The 21,507-nt window shown below is 44.5% G+C and overlaps 1 protein-coding gene across 2 annotated transcripts; it reads right to left on the reverse strand.

Moving 5' to 3' along the window:
* Positions 1–17: 17 nt before the first annotated feature.
* Positions 18–21,077, reverse strand: NRIP2 (nuclear receptor interacting protein 2). Of its 2 annotated transcripts, XM_032201415.1 has the most exons (6): positions 20,100–21,077; positions 13,886–14,062; positions 7,457–7,539; positions 6,442–6,569; positions 2,210–2,262; positions 18–1,445 (listed from the first exon to the last, which is right to left on the reverse strand). In XM_032201415.1, exons 1-6 carry the CDS (start codon positions 20,328–20,330, stop codon positions 1,353–1,355), a joined length of 765 nt encoding a protein of 254 aa, XP_032057306.1. In that variant the 5' UTR covers positions 20,331–21,077; the 3' UTR covers positions 18–1,352. The 2 variants fall into 2 exon arrangements, with proteins under 2 accessions (XP_032057306.1, XP_032057315.1); XM_032201424.1 differs by lacking the exon at positions 13,886–14,062 and having other exon boundaries at positions 20,100–21,076.
* Positions 21,078–21,507: the final 430 nt, after the last annotated feature.

Below are 21,507 nucleotides of genomic sequence, written 5' to 3' on the forward strand. Positions count from 1 at the left end.
GGTAGGGGGATGGTTGAACCAGATGATCTTGAAGATCTTTTCCAATCTTAATGATTCTGTGATTCTATAAGTGTTTGAGAGGAAGAGAGCCAGTGGTGTTTAACCAGCAGGATAGGCAAAATGAGGATATCATGACATTCTATGGGCAGATGAGGGGACATTGTGAAGTTTGGATAGTCAATAGATAGTTGTGAGATGGAACAAGCCCCGATGTGGTACATCTTTCCTATAGCTAATAAAGAATAGACTTTGAATTTATCATACAGTTATGCTCTAGGATGCAAATGGAAAAAAAGAAGTGACTCATAACCACTGTTCATCCCAGATGAGTTCAGAGTTGTCTGATCTGAGCTGATTCTGCATAGTAGTCTAGTTCTCATTTCCTGCAATAGTAGCAAAGTTGATGGGCTGTGAAATGCCAGGACTTGAGGTTGATGATGTATTTGTGTCCAATCACTAGATCTGATGTTGAAAGAAAGTTGCTAACAGAGCAGAAGACTGGGTATTATAATTCATCTTAACATTTAACATGAGTGGCAGGCTTGCAGACTGGTGATACAGCAGAGGTGATAGGAATATAGCTCTCGGAGCTGAATTGCAGAGAAGAGCAGCCTGGTTACCATGTGTAGCTTTGCTGTTCACACAATATAGCCTAGTAGCCAATGATGCAGTAATAAAGCCCAAGCATCCATTGGTGTCTACCATACTCTACAAATCTAAGTTCAGTATTTTTTTTCAAAGGTTTCTTAGAATTAAGAACTCTAAAAGTGCTCTTGCTGCAATTTTTCCCCCAATAAAATCCTGTTCTGCTCTGAGCCAGCGAAGAAGTAACAAAATCCTGCTTCCCAGAGTGCAGGTGAGGGGACTGGCCACGGAGCCCTTCCCACAAAGAAAGGAGAGTGGAGTGTGTTCACATTAAGGAAAAGAGCTAAGGGAAACATACACAGCAGTCTTTGGAAGCTTCTGGAAAAAGCACTGTCCTGTCCATAGAACAACTGCAGACTGTTCACAGTGACTCTCTTGTCTCATGAACAGAGGGTATTGTAAAAAAAAAAAGTCATTAAAAGGGTAGAGAGAAACAGAAATCAGGGGACTAGGGACAGATAGAAAAACAAGGAAAAGCCCACTCAGCACATGGGGACAAGCAGAAGGTCTAATGAAAGTAGGGAGAGCTCTCTCAAGGTGAGACACTCCCAGTAACAACAGTTCCCAGCACCCATTTGTCTTTTTCTCCCTCCACGGTGAAAGCATCAACCCAGAATTTGGCAAGGTTAGGGGCACGTGAGCCTCACCCTCATCTCTCTCATATGGCAGCAAGTCTTCTCAGCCCCAGACACGGGGGATGCAGTCAGTCACTGACCAGGCTCTTCAAAAGCATGTAGAAAAGGCAAATCTTGATTCAGTGTTTTAAATCTCAGGACTCCTTCCTCCAAGTCGATGCAACACTAAGAAGGAGAAAGCTGGTTACTTGCTGGACATTCCCGGTAGCAAGTACCTCAGTCTTATGATGTCTGACAGGGGAAAACCTGTATAACCATCAAGCACCCCACTTTGGATTTGTAGCAACCTCACAGTTCCCCTCCCTGTTCCCTGTGCAGCCTCTTTGCTCCTATTCCCTCCAGTTAGTTCAACTCTAAACCCTTCACAGGGCCACCTGTCCACCTTCCTTCTTCTCATCTGACCTCATTTGAGATGACGTCCTCACATCACCCAGCCTTTCAGTCCAGTGCTTTTCCTACTTTATGCATCCAACCATGTGGCTCCATGGTATTTGACAGGCAGGCACAAGCTTCCTGCAGCCATGTTCTGAGGGGCACAGAAGCCAAGCTCAGCAGAGCGCTGATCTTGAGCTCTGAGCTGACAAAAGGAGAGGACTCTCTCCATCTGTGCCCAGCTAACGTCTATTGAATGTAGCAATACAGCTTCACTTGGCTCAAAGACAAGGCTTGTTCCCGTCTGTATTCAAAAGGCAACATACACATATAGTCATATACATATAGTCATAGACATATAGTGGTATAGTGTGCCCTGCCTTTCCCAGTTTCCTCTTCATTTTCCTCTTCCCATTTGCAGCTTGTGTGGTTGGTAACTGTGCAACAAGCATTGCGAGTGGCACTCTGGAAGGCCTGACCATGAGAATTTTTGATGCCTCCAGCAACCAAATCTGGAGGACTCAGTGAGAGGAGGCCTGCAAGAAGCTGTTCCTTACCTTGAGAGACAACAAAGTCTGGAGACCAATGCAAAACTCCAGCATTTCATCATCTAAGAAGAAAGAAGAGACTGATTAGGCTCAAAACTATGGACACTGCCCTTCTAAAGAAAGTATCCCTCTTCTACTAGAAGTGAAATATGAGAGCATCTGGTTCATTAAGTTATATGGTTAAGAACTTCTTAGTATAAACTTAATCACAAATATCAAAGAAAATGATGAATTAAACATGCAAACATTAACAAGAAGGTGGTAACAGTAACAAAACCAAAAATCAACACTTTTCTACCACTGACTGTTGAGCCATTAAAGGAGTAACTTAGACATAGCCCTGTAAAGGCTCAAAATGAACTTTGTAGCTGATAAGAGGGAACTACCATTAACATAAGTATTATAGAATATTTGAGGAGGCTTGTGGGATTGTTTGAAACTCATTATGAGATACCAGAAAGGTAGAAAGGGCTTTTTGGTTCATGTAAAACTTGCTATGGGATGTTTAGTGGAAGGGCCAAGGGCAGGAGACGGTAGGAATCAGGGTGAATCAGGGAGGAACAAGAGTGGGAAAATGGAGAGAGGGATGCAGGGATATGGGGACGAGTCATATGTAAGCAGGCTATCTGTCAGTTCACCTGTCTGACTGAGCCCTGCCCCTGGTGATTGCAATCTATCCTATCTTCTTATTAAATACCCTTTTTTTGTATAACTATCCTATGCGTGAGCGCTGCAAGCCTAAGTACCAGCAAGTGGAGAAGAGGCTGTAAGTCGAATGGCCGATAGGTCTAGGTGTCAGCAACTGCAAGAAAGGGATACAGCTCACAGGGCCCATAGGCCCAGGTGTCAGCTACTAGAGACACCAGTGTGTAAGAGAGGTCTGGGTGTAGTCCTAAACTGGGGAAAACAAGGGAACCTCGAAGAAATTATGAAGGCTTATAGCCTGGTAACTATGGAAGGGAGCATAGGCCTGGATGCAAGCAACTGGGAGAACTGTGATGTGTGGTGGAAGGTCTGAATTCCAGCAACTGGAGAAGGGACTATGGGTCACAGGGCCTGTAGAGCTAGGTGCCAGCAATTGGAGAGATTATCGTGCAGGAGAGTTCAGAGTGCCAGCTGTAACCAGGGTCACAGGGCCCAGAATTTTATAAGCCAGCACCTGGAGAGGACAAGCATATGAATGAGAGGTCTAGAAGCCACTAAGTATAAAGACTTGGGTGTGTTCGTATTTCCCCAGTTAATTTAATCTTGAATGCATGTATGTTTATTTTTGTAATTTGATAGCACGCTTAAAGCTGGTCTTGTCAGTGAGTAGGAAGAGGTCTTTGCTGCATCTGGAAAGACTCAAGGTCTGAGTTAGTGACTGAATAAGGGGCCTAGGGCCCAGACATAGATACAAAACAGACTTAAAATCTGTGCTGATATTTGTAAAGTATGTGTATAAGTCTGTGTGTAAGTGTGCTTGTGAATCTAGATACTTGAAGGTGTGTGAGTTTCTATTAGTGACCTTCAATCCTGATCAGCGAGGGAGGAGGACCAGGACTGGGCTATCTATACTGTTACTTATGTGAGGCTGCTTACATTTATGTGAGTGTTGGTAAAGACAACACATATGGTAATATGTGGCTCGCCTTGTCTGTGTCCTCTTTGTGCTTCTCTGGAGTATATGGTAAGCCTTGCTACTGTCCAAACCTATAAATGAGAACATGCATTGGACTAGGATGGAGAAAACTCCTGGGTCATCAATTGTATCCATCCAGTGGCAAGGAAGAAAGAATCTCCAAGTCTAGAGTATGCAAGATTTGGCAGCCACCAGTAACATTATTAACACCCCTATTGGTTTTGGATGCCCTGTAACCTGGTTTAAGGGTTTCAACCCTGTAACCACTGACCTAATAGATATATATATTACATAATATATATATTATATACATATGTATTTTATTTTTATATATATATATATATATATATATATATATATATATATATATATATATATATATCATGGAATCATAGAGTGGCTTGGGTTGGAAGGGACCTTAACCATCATCTAGTTTCAACCTCCCTGCCATAGGCAGGGATGCCACCCACTAGATCAGGTTGCCCAGGGCTTCATCCAACCTGTTCTTGAACACCTCCACAGATGGTGCATCCACAACCTCTCCGGGCAACCTGTTCCAGTGCCTCACCATCCCCTCTGAGTCAAGAATTTCCTCCTAATCTCTAATCTAAATCTCCCCTCTTTTAGTTTAATGCCATTCCTCCTTGTCCCATCATTGTCTGCCTGAGCAAAAAGTTGTTCTCCATCTTTTTTATAAACCTCCTTTAAGCTGCAGTGAGGTCTCCTGGGGAGCATTTTCTTCAGGCTGAACACCCCCAGCTCTCTCAGCCTTTAATCATAGCAGAGGTACTCCAGCCCCTTGATCAGCTTCATGTCCTTCCTCTGGACTCTTTCTAACAGATCCACATCCTTCTTTTGCTGGGGGCCCCTCACCTGGATGCAGCACTCCAAGTAGGGCCTCAGAAGGGTAGAGCAGAGGGGTACAATCACCTCCCTTGACCTGCTGGTCACCCCTCTGTTGATGCAGCCCAGGATGCAGTTGGCCTTCTGGGATGGAAGCACACACTGCTGGCTCATGTCGATCCTTCCATCCACCAGAACCCCCAAGTCCTTCTCTGCATGGCTGCTCTCAATGAGTTCTCCCAGTCTGTGCTCCTGTCTGGGATTGTGCTGATGCAGGTGCAGCACCTTGTGCTTCGACTTGTTGAACCTCATTAGATTCACAAGGGCCCACTTCTCAGGCTTGTCCAAGACCATTCAGATGACATCTCTTCCTTCTTTGGTATCAACCACACCACTCAGCTTGGTGTCATCTGTGAATTTGCTGAAGGTGCACTTGACCCCCTTATCTCTGTCATTGATAAAGGTATTGAACAGTACTGGTCCCAGGACAGACTCCTAAGGGACACCACTCGTCACCAGCCTCCACCTGGACATAGAGTCATTGACCACTACTCTAGGTGTGGCCTTCAAGCCAATTCCTTATCCACTGAGTGGTCCACCCATCAAGTCATATCTCTCCAGTTTAGAGCTGAGAATGTCATGTGGGACCATGTCAAAAGCCTTACAGAAGTCCAGGTAAGTAACATCGGTCATTCCCTTATCAACTGGTATAGTCACTCTATTTATAACCACATAATCTAGAGTACCTGTGTGTGCAGGGAGATGTAAGGCACAGATACAGCAGTTTTGCTTTTTGCAGGCGGACATTTACACATCCAAGCAAAGTGGGTAGTTACTGCTACGGGGTTAAATTCACCTGTCCTGGACTAATACAAAGTCTCCATGAAGGGCTAGAACAAGAGGGTGAAACCAGGGAAGAAGACTGAGCTGGGGTGTAGAAGTGGAGGAATGACTAGGAATGACTATATGACCAAGAAAGCAGAAAGAATGGACATGAAAAGAGATAGGGAGCAAGGAAAGATGAATAGTACTCATTGAAGATGAGGGGACAGATAAAGGCAACAGGAAAAAGCTGAGGAGAGCAATGGAAAAAAGAACGGGGAGGGGAGGCTTTCTGCTGTTTTCTGGATGTGTGCCAGTGGCTACTGATGGGACATTTTCTCCTACAGCTCCTGCCTTCAAAAGGTCCTGCCTCAGGACAACAGGGGAGACTCAGCACACTGGAGCTACTCTGGTTCTTCCAGGGTGCTCCCTGCAGAGCACCTGCCTCAGAGGCAGAGGAGCACATGGACAAACACTCTGAGGTATAAGCTGTATCCTCTGCCAGTTTCTCTGATAATTTCATCCAGCCAAGGGCACAAGTGCCCATTGAGACAGAGAACAAAGGGCACCAGAGAATTTATCAAGCAGTCTGGATAATCTATGAAAGGTCCATTTTAGAGACCTAAAATAAATGGATAATTTTCCACATCCCGGGTTGAGACCAAACAGCACCAAAGTTCTCCCCTCTTTCAACATCAGACTCTTCCCTGTACTCTTCTTACATAATTTGCCTTTGGTTACACTGAGGATATACACAGCAGATAGAAACAAATAAAAGAATATCCTCAGCTGAAAGGGACTCACAAATGTAATGAGCTTAGCCAGCAATGGAGGTTACCATGTCACCAACCTTCTACCACCTTACCTTTTTCCTAGAGATTCATTTAAATACCCTTGGCAGAGCAACAAGAACACGGGAAACTGGGGGAGAGAGAGCAGGGTCTGGCACTCTCACCTACAACCAGTGCTGAACACAGCACTTTCTCCAGGCCAAATTGCAATTCCATATGTTCTACTCGGCCAACAATGTTGTGGATGGGAAGAGAAAGGTCTCCACAGTCCTTGACAGACACTTCTTCCAGCCTGTGGGACACAAGAGGAGTTATTGCTGCAACTGGAGAAAAAGGAGAAACAGGACTTCTCACTGATAGCAGTGCTTGGTCTCACTGTGAACAATCCTACAAGAGGAAGAATCTTTCATGCAGCATGTCTGTAGGCAGATTCCAAAAAAAAGATTATAATGCAGTACCCAGTTGGGTTCCTCCCCAGTAAGGCTGATATTAGCTGGTCAGCTTTACCATGCAGTGCACACAGACAGAATGACACAGCTCCTCCTTCTAGTCTGGGGTCTGCACACAACTTTTTGAGTGCTTCTGATGCCTTGCCCTATCGGGTCAGCCCCCACAGGCTCAGTTCGGGAAGGATGGCATCCCGTGGGAGGGACCCCACAGGGAGCAGGAACAGAGAGTGACCGTGAAGGCGCAGCAGAGCCAAAGCATCAGGGACTAACCACAGTCGCTATTCCCCTGCCCTGTTCAGCGGGGGCACATAGAAGAGAGTGGATTGGGGAAAGGTGTTTTTAGTTTGCTTTTAGTTTCTCACTGCTCTATATTGTGGTAGTAATAGGTAATAGATTATATTAATCTCCCTATGCTGAGTTTTTTTTTGCCTATGACAACAATTGTTGAGCAATCTCCCTGTCCTTATCTCAGCCCTTGAACCCTTTACATTGTATTTTCTCCCCCCTCTTCTTCTTCTGAGGAGGAGTGAGAAAAGTTGTGGTGAAGTTCCGCTGCCCAGATGGGTAAAACCACCACAACATGCAATGCTACTAGTAATTATCATTATAGGATTAGGCATCAGGGGTACCCTAAGTCCTTTTCAAGTGGTTGTGTGATTATTTTTTTTTGGTTGGTTGGTTTTGTGTTTGTTTTTAGCCATCTCTCCTTTTCTAGTGTGCAGAGACTTACCCCAACTGGTATAAACATCTCTTGGAGATGAGATTTGGCAGACATCCAGTATTAACAGTGGCTTTCAATACCTGACCTTGGCACTAGAAAAAAAAAAAAAAAAAAGAAAAAGAAAAAAACAACACATAAAACCAGATAATTACTTCAGGCTCAAAGTAGATATACACACTCCTTCAACAGTGTGACAATCCCTTAGACTCTCCTTAGCAGCACAGCCAAAGGTGTGGTGTTTAGGCAGTAGTCAGAAGGCAGGAGACTCATCCAAGGCAATGACAGTCTCCATGGTGCTCTGCAAATATCTGCCCGGGCACTTAACTGTTATTAGCAACTTTAACTTAGTGGTATTCCAGTCAAGAAAAACATACTTATTATTTTGTTCAGAAAACATGCATGGATTTTATTAGCAGAGCAATAATTGATATAATGAAAGCTTCTAAATAAACACAACCATGTGGTACATCCTTTACAGGCTTCCTCTCTCCATTTCGTCTGGTGTCACAGGGCACAATGTTCTAGGGCTAAATGTCTGCTCTCAGTTGAGTATTTTGGGGTTCCATCTTCCAGAAGATGTCCATTGGAGAAGCAGAAGCATCCAGACAAATATCCCCAAATTTAAGGCAGTTCACAAGATAATTGGCCCACCCATGATTCCTGAATTCAAGAAACAATCTGATCAAGAGGTGTCTATTTTGTATGAGACTTAAGTTCTTAGACCGATCTTTAAGGAAACACAACACAAGCACTTATCCTGGTTTTGGCTGAGATAATTTTCTTCATAGTGGCTGGTATGTGTTTTGTTTTGGATTTAGGAGAAAAGCAATAATAATAACACACTGACGTTTTAGTTCTAGCAAAGCAGTACTTACACTAAGTGAAGGACTTTAGCTTCTCATACTGCCAGAAGGCTGCAAGAAGGCTGTGGGTACACAAGAAACTGGGATAGGACAGGAGAGCTGACCCAAACTGGCTAAAAGGATATCCCATACCCTATGACATCATGCTGAACAATAAAAACTGGGAGGGTTGGCCAGGGATAGGGACCTCTGCTCAGGGATGTCAGGGATGGGATGGGTATTAGTTGGTGGGTGGTGAGCAATTGCATTGTGCACCATTTAAAAAAATAATATGTATATATGATATTATTAATGTTTTCCCTTTATGTCCTATTAAACTGTCTTTATCTCAACTCATGAGTTTTACCTTTTTTTTTTTTTTTTTTTTTTTTTCTTTTTTTTTTTCTTCTGATTCTCTACCCCATCCCACTTTTGGGTGGGCAGTGAGTGAACAGCTGTGTGGTGCTTAGCTGCCTGCCAGGTTAAAACAAGGCAGCACTACAGCTTCAATATTCACAGCTGACTGTGATCTATGATCAGGAGAGTATGAATGCCATGCAGCAAAGTCATGACTGCATGATCTTACTGGAACAATCCCCAGTGCCTTGTCCATTTATTTCTTCACCCACTTGCAGTAGAAAGAGAACAGGAAATATGGATACTATCTATTTTCTGTCCCCTCTGCAAGGAGGTCCTAAATGACAGGCCAGAGATGCTGAATTAACAGCAGCTTTCATATATGGTAGAAGCCTGAAAAAATAGTTTTGGCAAATACATTAATATGGGTTATATTCAGTGGGGGGGGGGGGGGGGGGGGGGGGGGGGGGGGGGGGGAAGGAGGAAAATGACTTAGTAAAGGAACTGGAAAAGATGGAGTAACTGCCACCTGCAAAATATGTCTTGCACCTACTTATAGTGCCTAACCATACGTATTCTTAATGTCTCAGTTCTTCAAGGCTCTGTCTTCTTTCACCAATACTAAAATAATGAAGTAGCATCTTCCTCTTAGGAGGCTTATTATCCTACTGCTGTTGTTAATGTTTTGCATGTGATTGCTTCTCTTCCAGCCACTGTGGCACGCAGTGCTGTGAGCCACTCAGAAGCAGCAACACACTTGTCATAGCTCCCCCCCCCCTTATGCTCACTCCTGAAAACAGCTTAAATGCTTTAAGTGGATCAGTATGGCTAGCAGAGATTCGCAACACATCATCAGTAGGGTCAAGGAAACTGTCTAAATTTCCTGATTTCTTAACTAAATATGTTTATGCTTATTACATCAGCAAGAGCTATATCCAGTATTTCCAAGGTTTTATTCTCAACAGTGTTCTGTTGGTGAGTCATTACAAAGAGAAAGGAGAAATCACCTCCTGTGAGAGATACTGTAATGCTGCAAACACACAATGCCATTAGTAGCTTGAGTGCTAGTTGCACTCAAGGAAACCTCAAAGGTTACATGCTGGAAACTTCAAATCTGTTTTGCCTCGGAGCTCTTCCTGTGATCTAAATGCCCAGACACATCTGTAGTACATCAGCATAGAGAATTTCATCATCCTGAACCACATTCTTAGAAAGGTCATTTAGTTGAGAAAGTCATCACTCTGGTAACTGCAAGGCCACTGGAGCTAGAGATCTTGAGCTATTTTGTTTTATAGAATTCACCAAGAATCATGTCAGACTCATAGATGTACTTATGATGTGTATTTAAAAAATGCTGGTGGTTTTAGAAGGATGAGCATTTGCCATGTGTGGTCTCATCCAGGAACAAGGAGGGCAGTACTCAGTTGTATCTACACAGACATATATTTCAACAGCTCCTACTTTGGTTATTATACATTTTCCTTTTTAATGTAAAAAACCATATCTTATTCATAAGGTATTATGTCCAGTTGGTTAACAAACCCATTTGGCTGCAAACGTTTAGGACTCCTTACAACACAAAAGTAAGGCAGGTAATGCTAGCAGGTAATGCTAAATACTTAGCAAAGTGAAACCAGAACAGATCTCAAAAACTTCTGGCTGCCAGTACCGTGCCTTCTCCATTATGCACCCTCCCCACAATCTGAGCCATCTCAGCCATACTATCAGCTACATTCAATTCAAGGGTGTTCTTTGGCACATGATATGGAAATTGCCAGAGACCTACAGAGTCATACATTGGAAGAACTCAAATGACCTCATACCAGCTGGAAGATTCATGAAACAGAACCAGAGCACAGAAAACCCAACCCCCAGCAGCTCTCCCTGCAGTTCTTTGCACATTCGCACAGGAATATTCTTTCCAGCTCCTTCACAAATGAGCAGTCCTATTGCACTCCTGAGCAGCTTGAACTGCTGTCCCATGGTAATACAAATCACGCATGATCTAGCTAGTAGGTGACACAGACCAGCTGATGCCTGTTCCCAGAACACACCACATTCTGTTGCTCTTTATTATGAACATGCCTCCTGCTTCTTGGCACAAATATGCTTTATGTAAGTGGGGGAGCATGCTAGAGCCTCACAGAAGGGGACAAGCTCCAAAGCACTCTATTTAGAAACTACTGACTTTGCCAATACTTTTGCTTGCTTAAGAAAAAAATTAAATAAAAATACCCATCACGGCTCCAGGCTGTCTGGCAGGTTGAGTTTAAACAATCTGGACTAAGAGTTGTGCCTGCCCATAGAGATCCCCAAGGCCAACTGGAAATATCCCACCTCACCTCATGACAGCACCTGTTTGTGGCAGAAGTAGTAATACAAAACTCAGGCTTTTAGAGAGAGAACAGTCTGGAAATGGACTGGACCCAGAGGACAAAATGTATCCTCTTCTGTCTACTTTTGGAGCTCTATAATGTCTGTGCTGCCTGACCCTCACAGACATACCAGCCCAGCCTGGAAGGATTACGGATGGGTTAAGAGACACAGAATAAAGCATAAACTGCAGATGCTAAGATACATCTTTCTCCTTGCTCTGTCCTGTGCCTCCTCATTATCTGAATGGGCATATTAGTCATGAGTGTGAGGTCAGGCATGCTGCTGCATCTGTCCAGACTACAGCCTGCCAACGGTGTCCAGCTGAATTAGCACTTTCTCATTAACAGAAATGGATTCTACTGAGAAGGAGTTGACCATTCCCATTGCTCACAGAGGCAAACTCTACATGGCTCAGCTACAGAAAAGGCATTAAATCAGCTCTTCCAAAACAGAAAACCCAGAGTATGAGCAGCAATTTCTAACAAATGTGGGAGCAGGCAGAACTGAGATGGATGAGCTGTTATCATTGTTGTGATAATAAACCTGAACTGTATCACTAGGCAGGCTCCTGTGTTTTGCTCCAAAGCAGGCTGGGAAAGCTGCAAGATAAAAACTTGCTAGGATATAACAGGACAGTGATTACTCTGTAGAAAAGAACAATTCAGACCCTCCCATTTGGTGGCAAGCAGCCCTGCAGATACCAGCTCCAGCAGCCTCACGAAAGCTGTCCACCTTCCTATTACACCACTAATCATTTACCCAGAGAACTCACCTGGGGACTGAGGAGAATTCTTGGCCCAGTGTACCAGAAATGTGATGCAGACTAGGTAAGGAGTACACAATGAAGTCATGAGCACCGTAAGCCTTCCTGGACTAATAGGACTTTTCATCACATTGCTTACTCTCATCTCTTCCCCCAGAAGTTTTACGCTGTTACTACCAGTTTCCATTAGTCTTTATTTAAAGGTCAACTGAGTAGATTTCCAAAAAATAAAGAGGGAGAGGAATCAGTAAGGATCATCATTTATAAACAGTTTTCTGAAATAATGTCAGCTCTGAGGTCAAGAAACTGCTTTTAGCAACTAATATTGGTTAATCCCCACATTACTTTCACATGGAGGAAAAGCAGCCTTGGGAAGCAGTGGAATCTTTCAGCATCTATTTCCAAGTCAAGACACAAGCTCCACCATAAAAATAACAGCTTGTTTCTACTGTGCAGATGGCACTCATGTGACAAGCTTTCCAAACTGCTTTACAAAAAATGCCATAAAATAGGTATACCGCTGAAGTACCAGGTGAGTAGCTTACCTAAGTAAAGAGGGTGAGCAACTCTGCAATAAAATTATTACAGACTGTGATCTGTGATCTTTGGAAGTATAAAAGGCCTTAGGCACAGGGAAACTACAACTTGTTGGAGTGAAAACACTCAGTCTTGGCAAGGGTTTAGTAGCAAGGGGGGTGTTGCGGGGAGGGAGGGGGGAAGTGGGAAGCTCTGTGAGAATAGTCCAGGGCAGAAAAAGAGAAGTGCAGGAAAAGAGACAACACCTGTGCAAAAGGTATTTAGTTCAGGGAGAGTTAAGTGAAATATTAGACCTATTTCCTTAACTGTGATGTGTGTTAACCTACCTCCATAAAGAAACATGTAATGTGTATGACAGCACAGGTATAGTCCTTAGAATCACAAAAGAGGAACGATTAGTGGATTCTGACTCTATTGCCATTGGTATGTGATTCCTGTGCCTATGCCTGGCTGTCCTTGTTTGAGATACATGCCTGACAAAAACACCATTTATCACTGATGTTCCTCTTCATGAGCAATGTAGAGGGTTGACTAAATTAAAAGAAACACTTTCATTTGTTCAAAAAAGACACTAGCTACTTGGAGAAATTGTACTGAATGCCATTCATCCTACTCCAAGTATGTTAACCTAGCTACCCCAGGGTCTAAAACCCAGGGTAAGCAATGACTTTTTGCAACAATAAAGGTTGGAAAACAAACTATGCAATAATTTTGCATGGTTTTGAGACCTGAGACCTGAACATGTCAGAAAGCATCAGGTTCATAAGATAACTCAATTCAAGTTCATAAGATAACTAATTCAAGTTCATAAGATAACTAATTTTGCCAGCTGAACTTTTAAAGGTGTATATGCTTTCGCTGAAAGCTTTGCAGTCTACCATGTGATAATTTTTTTTAGGACAAAGTACTGAAAAAGACACAGCTGTAAAATGGATTTTTATATCAGGTCAGTGTTCTGTATATCTTTGATGAGTCTCATATCTGCACATCAGGCAGCATTAAAACCCACTTTTATGAGACACAGGTTTTGGACATGCTCTTTTATCTGTAGGGGTCATGGAAGTGTGTATTCTGCTGTATTGGTGGATATAAGAAGAAAAGGGAGATAAAAATACTGCTTCCATTGATAAATCCAACAGTGCTAATTCAAAATACTGTTAGTCACTTTCTTTGAAGGTCCTTTGACACCAGTGAGGATCTAACCAGACTGGATCCAGTCCATGTAAATCACTAAGGGCACCTGTCTTAGAGTGGTAAAGAGACATTCCTTGTTTCTGTACGCAGTTATGCAACACTTCATATCACAGGAAAGCTGAGCACCAAACAAGGAGATGTGAAGAAGTTATTTTCTTTTATCTTCAAATATGGACAACCAGAATGTATGTGGTAGAAATGCTTTCCTGTGTCTGCTGGAAGAACAAGATCTGAGCTCTAGGAGAGACCACATGGGAAATCAGCTTCAACTGGCTTTGCTATTAATAACTTGGAATGGCCCTTGGGAGTGGGAACTCAGTGAGCATTTGCCATCACTACGAAATCAGCAGCACCGTGTTGTTGCCTTACCTGGCACTGTATTAGCAGGGCTGAGGTCTCTTTTGTCCTGTCCTCTCCCTTTTCCATCTTTTCATCCCGGTCTTTTGCCAGTGGAGATTGAACCCATGCAGACCGAACCCTGGTCTCGCCCCGCAGCTTGTTCAGATTGCCTTCCATGAGGCGCCGCTGGACCACACTATGCGGCTGCTGTCTCCATCACAAAGAAAGAGAAATCCCAGCTAAGTATAGTGCTAAGGACTAGGACATTTGCTAGCCCAGGAAAGCAGATTGCAAATGTTTGGCCCACCTGATCGTCCTTATTCATGACAGGATTATCCCAAGAAATATTCTTTAAATCCCAATTTTTATTTATTTTGTTTTTTTCTGCAGCCCCTATGATGATTTTAAAGTATTGGACTGTCTGTGACAGGCAGGTCTCTGGGATGCAGTTGTTGAAGGAGAAGAACATCTCATGTATGCTTTCCCCACATATATCTGTTCCTTCAGCTGAACATGCACTCTGCATGCTCATACCTATGCAGGTATGCAAATACACTACCTGGTGTGTGTATGCTGACACCCAACCAGACACATTCACACCTTCTAATGGGGGGAAAGGAAGATGAATGACAGCATGTGTGTAATGCACCTGTGATAAGAAGGCAGGATTCCAGAAACCTTAGGTGTACAAGCATTTATTTGTAGTGAAACAGGAATTTTTCACTGCATAGGAAAATAAAACTAGCCTCTAATGTAATTCAGAGTCTGTCTCTGTTTTCTTCCATCACAAGAGATATTATTTTGATTCCTTTCATAGTTGGGAGAGCATCTATTAAGCCCTATGTTGTTCATAGCTACAGGGAGTGCCACCAACCAGATCAACAGCTGAGGATCTGCTTTATTCCTAGATCATGTAGAAGTAGCTGTTTCACCTTCCTCTCTACTGGGTTGAAAAAGGGGCAATGCATGAAAAGGGAAGGAAAATGGTGAAAACCTTTTTGTTCTGACATTGCATACATACGCAGCCAAGTGTTGCTCTGGAAATAAATTTCCCTTTGATGCTCTAATTTTTCCTGATATTATTCCAATGCCTCCAGTCCCTGCAACACAGGGAATCAACAACAGGCAGCATCAATTAATCGTACGTGTTGGAGCTAGTTTTGGTCCATTCTCCATGTACTAGGACCCTCTCTGTTTTCTCAGAGCAACTGAGCAGAAATGTGAAGAAAGACAATGAATCTAAAGCGGCTAATAATATGCTATAGCATAATCAGTTGCTTTTATTGTTTGAAAAAGAAAAAAAGGAAGGAAGGAAGGAAGGAAGGAAGGAAGGAAGGAAGGAAGGAAGGAAGGAAGGAAGGAAGGGAGGGAGGGAGGGAGGGAGGGAAGGAGAAAGAAAAAGAGAGAGAGAAAGAGAGAAAGAAAGAGAGAAATAGAGAAACAGAGAAAGAAACAGAGAAAGATCAGTTCTCAGATGGTGCAGCAGGTTGATGTAGGAGTTTATCAATGTGCAGGCAAAACATCTGAGCCAGACCAGACCTACCAATGGGCTGGGCTGTTGTAACCCTGCAGGTTGTGTATGCTTCAGACTACCTTTACACTTGGTTAGAGTGATGAGGCCATGGAAGTGTATGCATTGCAACTTGAACTGCACACTGATTCGTCAGCTTTGTCCAGTGGTTGGAGCAGCTGTTAGAGGCTTTTTGGTCACGTTCAACATGACTCTTTGCAAAGTGCTAAGTCCCTTGTGCTTCTGTTTCTCCACCACCCAAGGGGCAAGAGCCAGATCATTCACATTCTGCTTGAGAAGCAATGTAATAGTTGAAAAAGTGAAGCAAAGATATCCCTCTATTCCTCTTCCTGGTCTTTTCCCAGCCCACTGCACAGGTCCACAGCACATCTGGCTGTTGAACTGCACTCCTTAAATACTCCGAGCACAGTGCCAGCTGGGCTGCCAACTAATGTCTGGGCCATGGGAAAAGGGCAGGGAACCACCAGCAGCTCTATAAATTTCCATACTCCCTCCTCTGTTTTCTCTCACATTCTGGCATGTGAATGACCTTCCCGTTTCCCTGCAACCTTTCCCACAGAAAAAGCAGGCCCTTTGCAGCTGATCTCTCTGTCCCTTTCTTGTCACTCAGGATGGGAAGAGGCTAAGCACTGATGGGGAGTAGATACGCTTAGGGACTGGAAAGACATTTAATTCAAGAGCAGACTTCTGGGGCTCTCCCTGACTTCTGTATCACCAATGAGATGGAGAAATGGAGAACATTATTTCTCCTGAGCTGGTAAGGAACTATGAGATGAAGAGGGTGATGAGAGAGGATGTGAAGGGAGTTGTGGCAGACAGCAGGAAAGGATACCCTCTGAAGACTCTCAGGAGGATAGGAGGAGGTTCCCAGTGCAACTCATCATTTTCAGCCTCTCCAGTGTAAAATCTCAAGACACTGCTATGATTAGTGAAGTGATATGAGCTGGAGGTCCTGATTTTGGGGAGGGGAGAAGCTAGGTCTTCAGACTTTCTTAGTACTTTCAAAATATTTTAATTCATGCAGCTATTTTTTTCCACCAAAAAAAAAAATTTTAAAAAAAATCACATGTAATTGTGATAAAGCTGAAAATGTGAGGTCTCCACTGAAAAGTATAATTTCTCTTTTTTGGAGATGTGATGGTTGCATCAAATTCCAGACACTGCTGAATGCATTGCATAACCTGAATGCACAACCTCAATACACAGAAAAGATTGGAAAAAATATAACCGCCTGTGTTTATAAGAAAACATGTCATTTTTGAAATGACTGGGGGCCTTGCCCTGATTTTAGGACTTGGAATGCTGCCACAGCAGGAGTCTCTGAGATTGTCAATGGAGACATGCTTTGGGAAATTAAAATCACTTCCCTATACAAGTGCCACTGGACTCCAGGGTGTTTTTCACTCCCTCCAAGATCAACTTCTCCAGTAATGCTGCTGCTCTGTGTTCAGTGCTTCCTTCTTTTCATCCAGAAGGGAGCCAGATGAATTTTGGCAACGGGGGAGTTTTGCATGGGACTGATGGAGTGTTTGAAAGCATATTCTGTCCTCTTGTCTATTAAGAGCCCTCTGGCTCTGGTTACTAGCATATGACAGAAGACTCTTCACTGCCTTTTATCATTCCTGCAGGATATGGCAGAGACTGTGGCAGGAGTGAGCACTGGACCAAGAGGACTTCAGCTCTATTTCTGGTCCTGAAAGAGGCCTGTGGAGTGACCTTGGGCAATCTCCCTTTATTTCACATTTTCTCCAAGTGCGAAAGGGGAAGAAAATATGAAGATCATTTATAAAGCCTACAGTATTCATGAGCTCAACAGAAGAATTTTGGATTCTAATTTTCAGCCCCCAAAATGTCAGTAATATCACTGTGGCCCATCAAGTTGCAGAGACTGCTGAATGCGGGACACTGCTCTTGGGAATCTAAAGCCTGATTCTTCTCTTGCTTCAAGGCAAGGCAGAAATGGAGGTAACACAGTTACCACATTCACCCCAGGTATTGCATTATGTGCATGAACTTTGCACAGGTATCACACTTTATTTTGTGCCTTCTGCCACCAGTGGTAAATTTCCGTAGCATAAAAGATGTTATGCTTTATTTACTGCTTGCTAGGTCCATGGTAAAAATGTTTCAGTCATTCTGTTACAGACCATGCATGAAATATGCTGTGTTTTTGAGTGGCTGACTGTTGTTCACATGTGAGAGATTCTCATGTCTAAAAAGATTATGTATAGATTAAAGATTAACCAGCAAAGCTGGTTATAATAGGAAATTCTAACAATGCCTGTCTCACTAGGGTAAGTATTTGGCACTTCAGATGTTGTGCTGCCAGTATCCTAACACCAAGACTGTCATCTCTAATATGCAGGGCAACACAGTTGTCATTTTTGGGGCATGTTGTGGTAGGAGTCGATATCAAAGCAAAGCAGATAGACATGTTTTTCTCTGCTTTTGGGTCTGGGCTAAACAAACATGCAGTAGAACACTCAAATTTTCCCCAACCCATTCCCTGCTGAAAACTGTACAAGGAACAGTGAAATATGTGGTCTGGATATCCAGCTGCAGCACTGCATTATGCACAGGGTCATTGACAGACTGCCTGTGCTGCCAGACAGGATAGAGCATTCCAGACTCCGGCTTGGTTGGATCTGCATCTCCACAGGGCAGGAAAGGCCCTGTTCCTTGCCAGTGGGTCATCTTTGTGACTCCCCTGTTACAATTCAGGCAGTGACTGTGTTCTGACCCTGAGGCATACTCATAACTAGTCTCTGAAAGGACCAGTCTCTGAAAAGGAGTCCAGGTGAACACCAAGTTGAACATGAGTCAGCAATGTGCCCTTTCTGAGAAGAAGGGTAATGGCTTTCTTGGCTGCATTAGGCAAAGTATCACCAGCAGGTCAAGAGAGGTGATCCTTCCCCTCTACTCAGCACTGGTGAGGCCACACCTGGAGCACTGTGTCTGGTTCAGGAGCCCCCAGTACAAGAGAAACATACGAATACTGGAAAGAGACCAACAGAGGGCTACCAAGATGATCAAGGGACTGAGCACCCCTCCTATGGGGAGAGGCCAAGAGACCTGTGACTGTTCAGCCTGGAGAAGAGGAGGCTCAGGGGGATCTTAGCAATGCCTATAGATACCTGATGGAAGGGTGCAAAGAAGGTGGAGCCAGGCTCTTCTCAGTGGTGCCCAGTGCCAGGACAAGAGTCAATGAGCACAAACTGGAACACAGGAAGTTCCCTCTACACATCAGGAAACACTTTGCCACTGTGCAGGTGATGGAGCACTGGAACAGGTTGCCCAGAGAGATAGTAGAGTCTCCCTCCTTGGAGATCTTCAAAAGTTGTCTGGACATGATCCTGGGCAATGTGCTCTGGGTGTCCCTGCTTGAGCAGGGGAGTTAGACCAGATGGCCTCCAGAGATCCCTTCCAGTCTTAACCATTCTGCAATGCTGAAAGCAGGATATGCTGCTCTGAAAGGCTGGGACAGCATGCAGTGAAGTCTCAGGGCGACTTTAAGGAGCCACCCTTGCAACAGATGAACCAGGGAATTTCATCAGCAGCTGGGGCAGATGTGAGAAGTGTGGTGGGAATAGGAGAGCCTAGCAGCACAGAGCCCACAGCACTGACCCCTCACCTGCATGTGGCAGAGCTGCTGGTCTCAGGTCTCAGCAGAGGGGATGACTTCCACTCAGACCCACACACCCAGGACCCTGCCTGTCCCACAGACTTGTGCCCTAGTGCTAAGCAGTGCCCTGTTGCCAGCAGTGGTGTGGCCTGCAAAGGGAGCAGGGAAAACAGAAGGAAAATGACCTGAGGAGGACAGACACACACAAGCAAGCCTGATGTTGCTCCAATGGTTTAAGAATACAGAAGAAAGCACTGGATATAAGGAGGGGCACCCTCTGCCATAGCTGAAATAAAGGAACTTCCTGACACTGAGCCTGCCCCTGGCCCACCCAGGGGCATGCAGTGAAGTTATCAAGAGATTCCACAGGAACTGAATCCCTGTATTGCCATGTTTCCCTGGGGAAGACCCTCCAGACCACAGATTCTGCCTGGTCTCCTGGAGCAGATCCCTCCCTGATGCCTCCTGCTCCACATCCCCACGGGGAGATGTCCCAAGGCCTCACTCCCACGCCTCCTCCCCACAGATGTCATCCATAGCTGCTTATCACTCAAATTGCCTGCACTCTAGGCTATCAGTCCTGCCATGTGCTTACCCCTCCATAAATCCAAAGAGTAGGGGGAAAGAGAAAAATACAAAAAGGTGACAAGGTCAAACATAATCCTCTAGGAATTTTATGAACTGTGCTTCCCTGCCAGCTGAGTCCAGGAAGGAGTGTGTTTGCTTTTGAGGTGAACCATACAGAAACATGTGGAACTTTTCAGAAAAGTCCCACATGAAAATGTAAATGTTAGATGAATATATTTATATACAAGGTGAGCAGAAAGTTGGATTCTGGGGAGTCCTTGCACTCCATGTCTGCCTGCCTCTGTGAAGAGTTTATTCCTTACGGGGATGCATGGGAAGATGAATGCAAAAAGTAGGGGATTTATTCTTTCTTTCCACTCAAACCTGCTTCTAGGTGATGCTGAGGGTCACTTTAATTTTTGCTGAACCTGTGATCCTTTGACAAGCCTGGCAGCATTTCCCAGCTGGGACAGGGAGCTATTAGGATGAGGACCCACACCCAAAAGGGTTCCCAGTGGACTCACCAGATCCTTGGAGGTGCCAAGCCTTGTCAAGCCATCCAGGGGCAGCAGGTCAGCAGAGTCCTTGTGTACAAATTGTGTGGCCTGTTTAAGGCGCCTCTTCTGTTGCAGAATAGCTTTGTTCCTCAGCTCCACTTCACAGTCCTGTCGCTCTGGGTCAGGAGTACCCTCACTCTGTTTTTGCTCCCCATCTTCTTGCTCCGGTGACAGGGGGCAGCTCTTTCTTGTGCTCATAGTGAAGACTCAGGTAAAACAGGTCCTTCTTTGTATGCTGGGATGCTCTCTACACTTGTTTCCTGGTGTTTGTGCTTTTCAAGCTGACTCAGTCTCTGAACTCCCTTCTGTTTCCCTTCCCCACAGCTGTCCTCCTCTCCCTTTCTCTGCCTTCCTTCCTCCTCTCTTAGTTAAGACTCATCCATCTCTTAAATGCTATGTGCCTTTTTCTCCTTTTGTCCTCTCCAGTCCCCCAGTGTCCCTCTGTTCTTCACCTCTTCTCCTTCTCTTCTCCTGCCCTGATTGCAGCTCTCCCCCCGCCAGGCAGTAGGTCCTTGTCGTAACAGAAGAAGCCCCACATCAGAAACCAATCTCCATAAATTACAGCAGAGCTGGCAAGATGCTCTGGCTGGAAAAATCCAGCAGCAGAGGGATGGCCCCACTGCTGGGGGCTGGACTTACCTCCCTCAGTGTCTGTGTGCGTGTGTGTGAGAGAAAGAGAGAGAGAATACACCGCCTCGTTCCCCACTGATACGCTGAAGAGACAGTAAATATCTGTGGCAGGCTGTGCAGTTCAGTGTCTGCTGGGGAACGCTGACGCATCTCAGTGAATCTGTAAATACTGGCAAAAGCAAGGTTCAGTCTGTGAGATGATGCAGTGCCTTGGTAAATGGGATACAGCATCCACCTCAGGGCTCCCGGCAGGCATGCCCAGTCTCATTTCTGCAGAGAGTGTCATCATGAATTTCAGATAGGCTGTGCTGAAGGATTTTACTGTGCAGCTTGAATGAAATGCTGAAGGCCTGATTTTTGCTTTTGGGCAGGACAAATTTATTGGGCCTGACTCCGCCTTCATTTTTCCCCTTCTCCATCTAATGCGGCTCCCCCAAGGATGCATAAGACTAAGATTACTGTATTGCTGAGACCAGTGGACTTGTCTCCCCATTTACATTGAATAAACTATGCTGACATTGCTGCTGTGTCTCTCTCTCAGGGGAGAGAGGACATGACAGAAATCCTTTTCTCAATCTTCTGCCTCCACATTGTCGTTTTGTCCTGATTGATACTGTAGCTTACCCCAGTCGGCACTAATTCTGATGCCATGTACTGAGGAGGAAACCATTTTACTTAGCTATGAAGCTGAGCATAGCATTACATTTCCATGAATGAACAGCTGGATTTAGCAAGTGAGGGGTGC

The sequence above is a fragment of the Aythya fuligula genome, chromosome 1 (assembly GCF_009819795.1).
Source record: "Aythya fuligula isolate bAytFul2 chromosome 1, bAytFul2.pri, whole genome shotgun sequence".
Lineage (NCBI taxonomy): Eukaryota > Metazoa > Chordata > Aves > Anseriformes > Anatidae > Aythya > Aythya fuligula.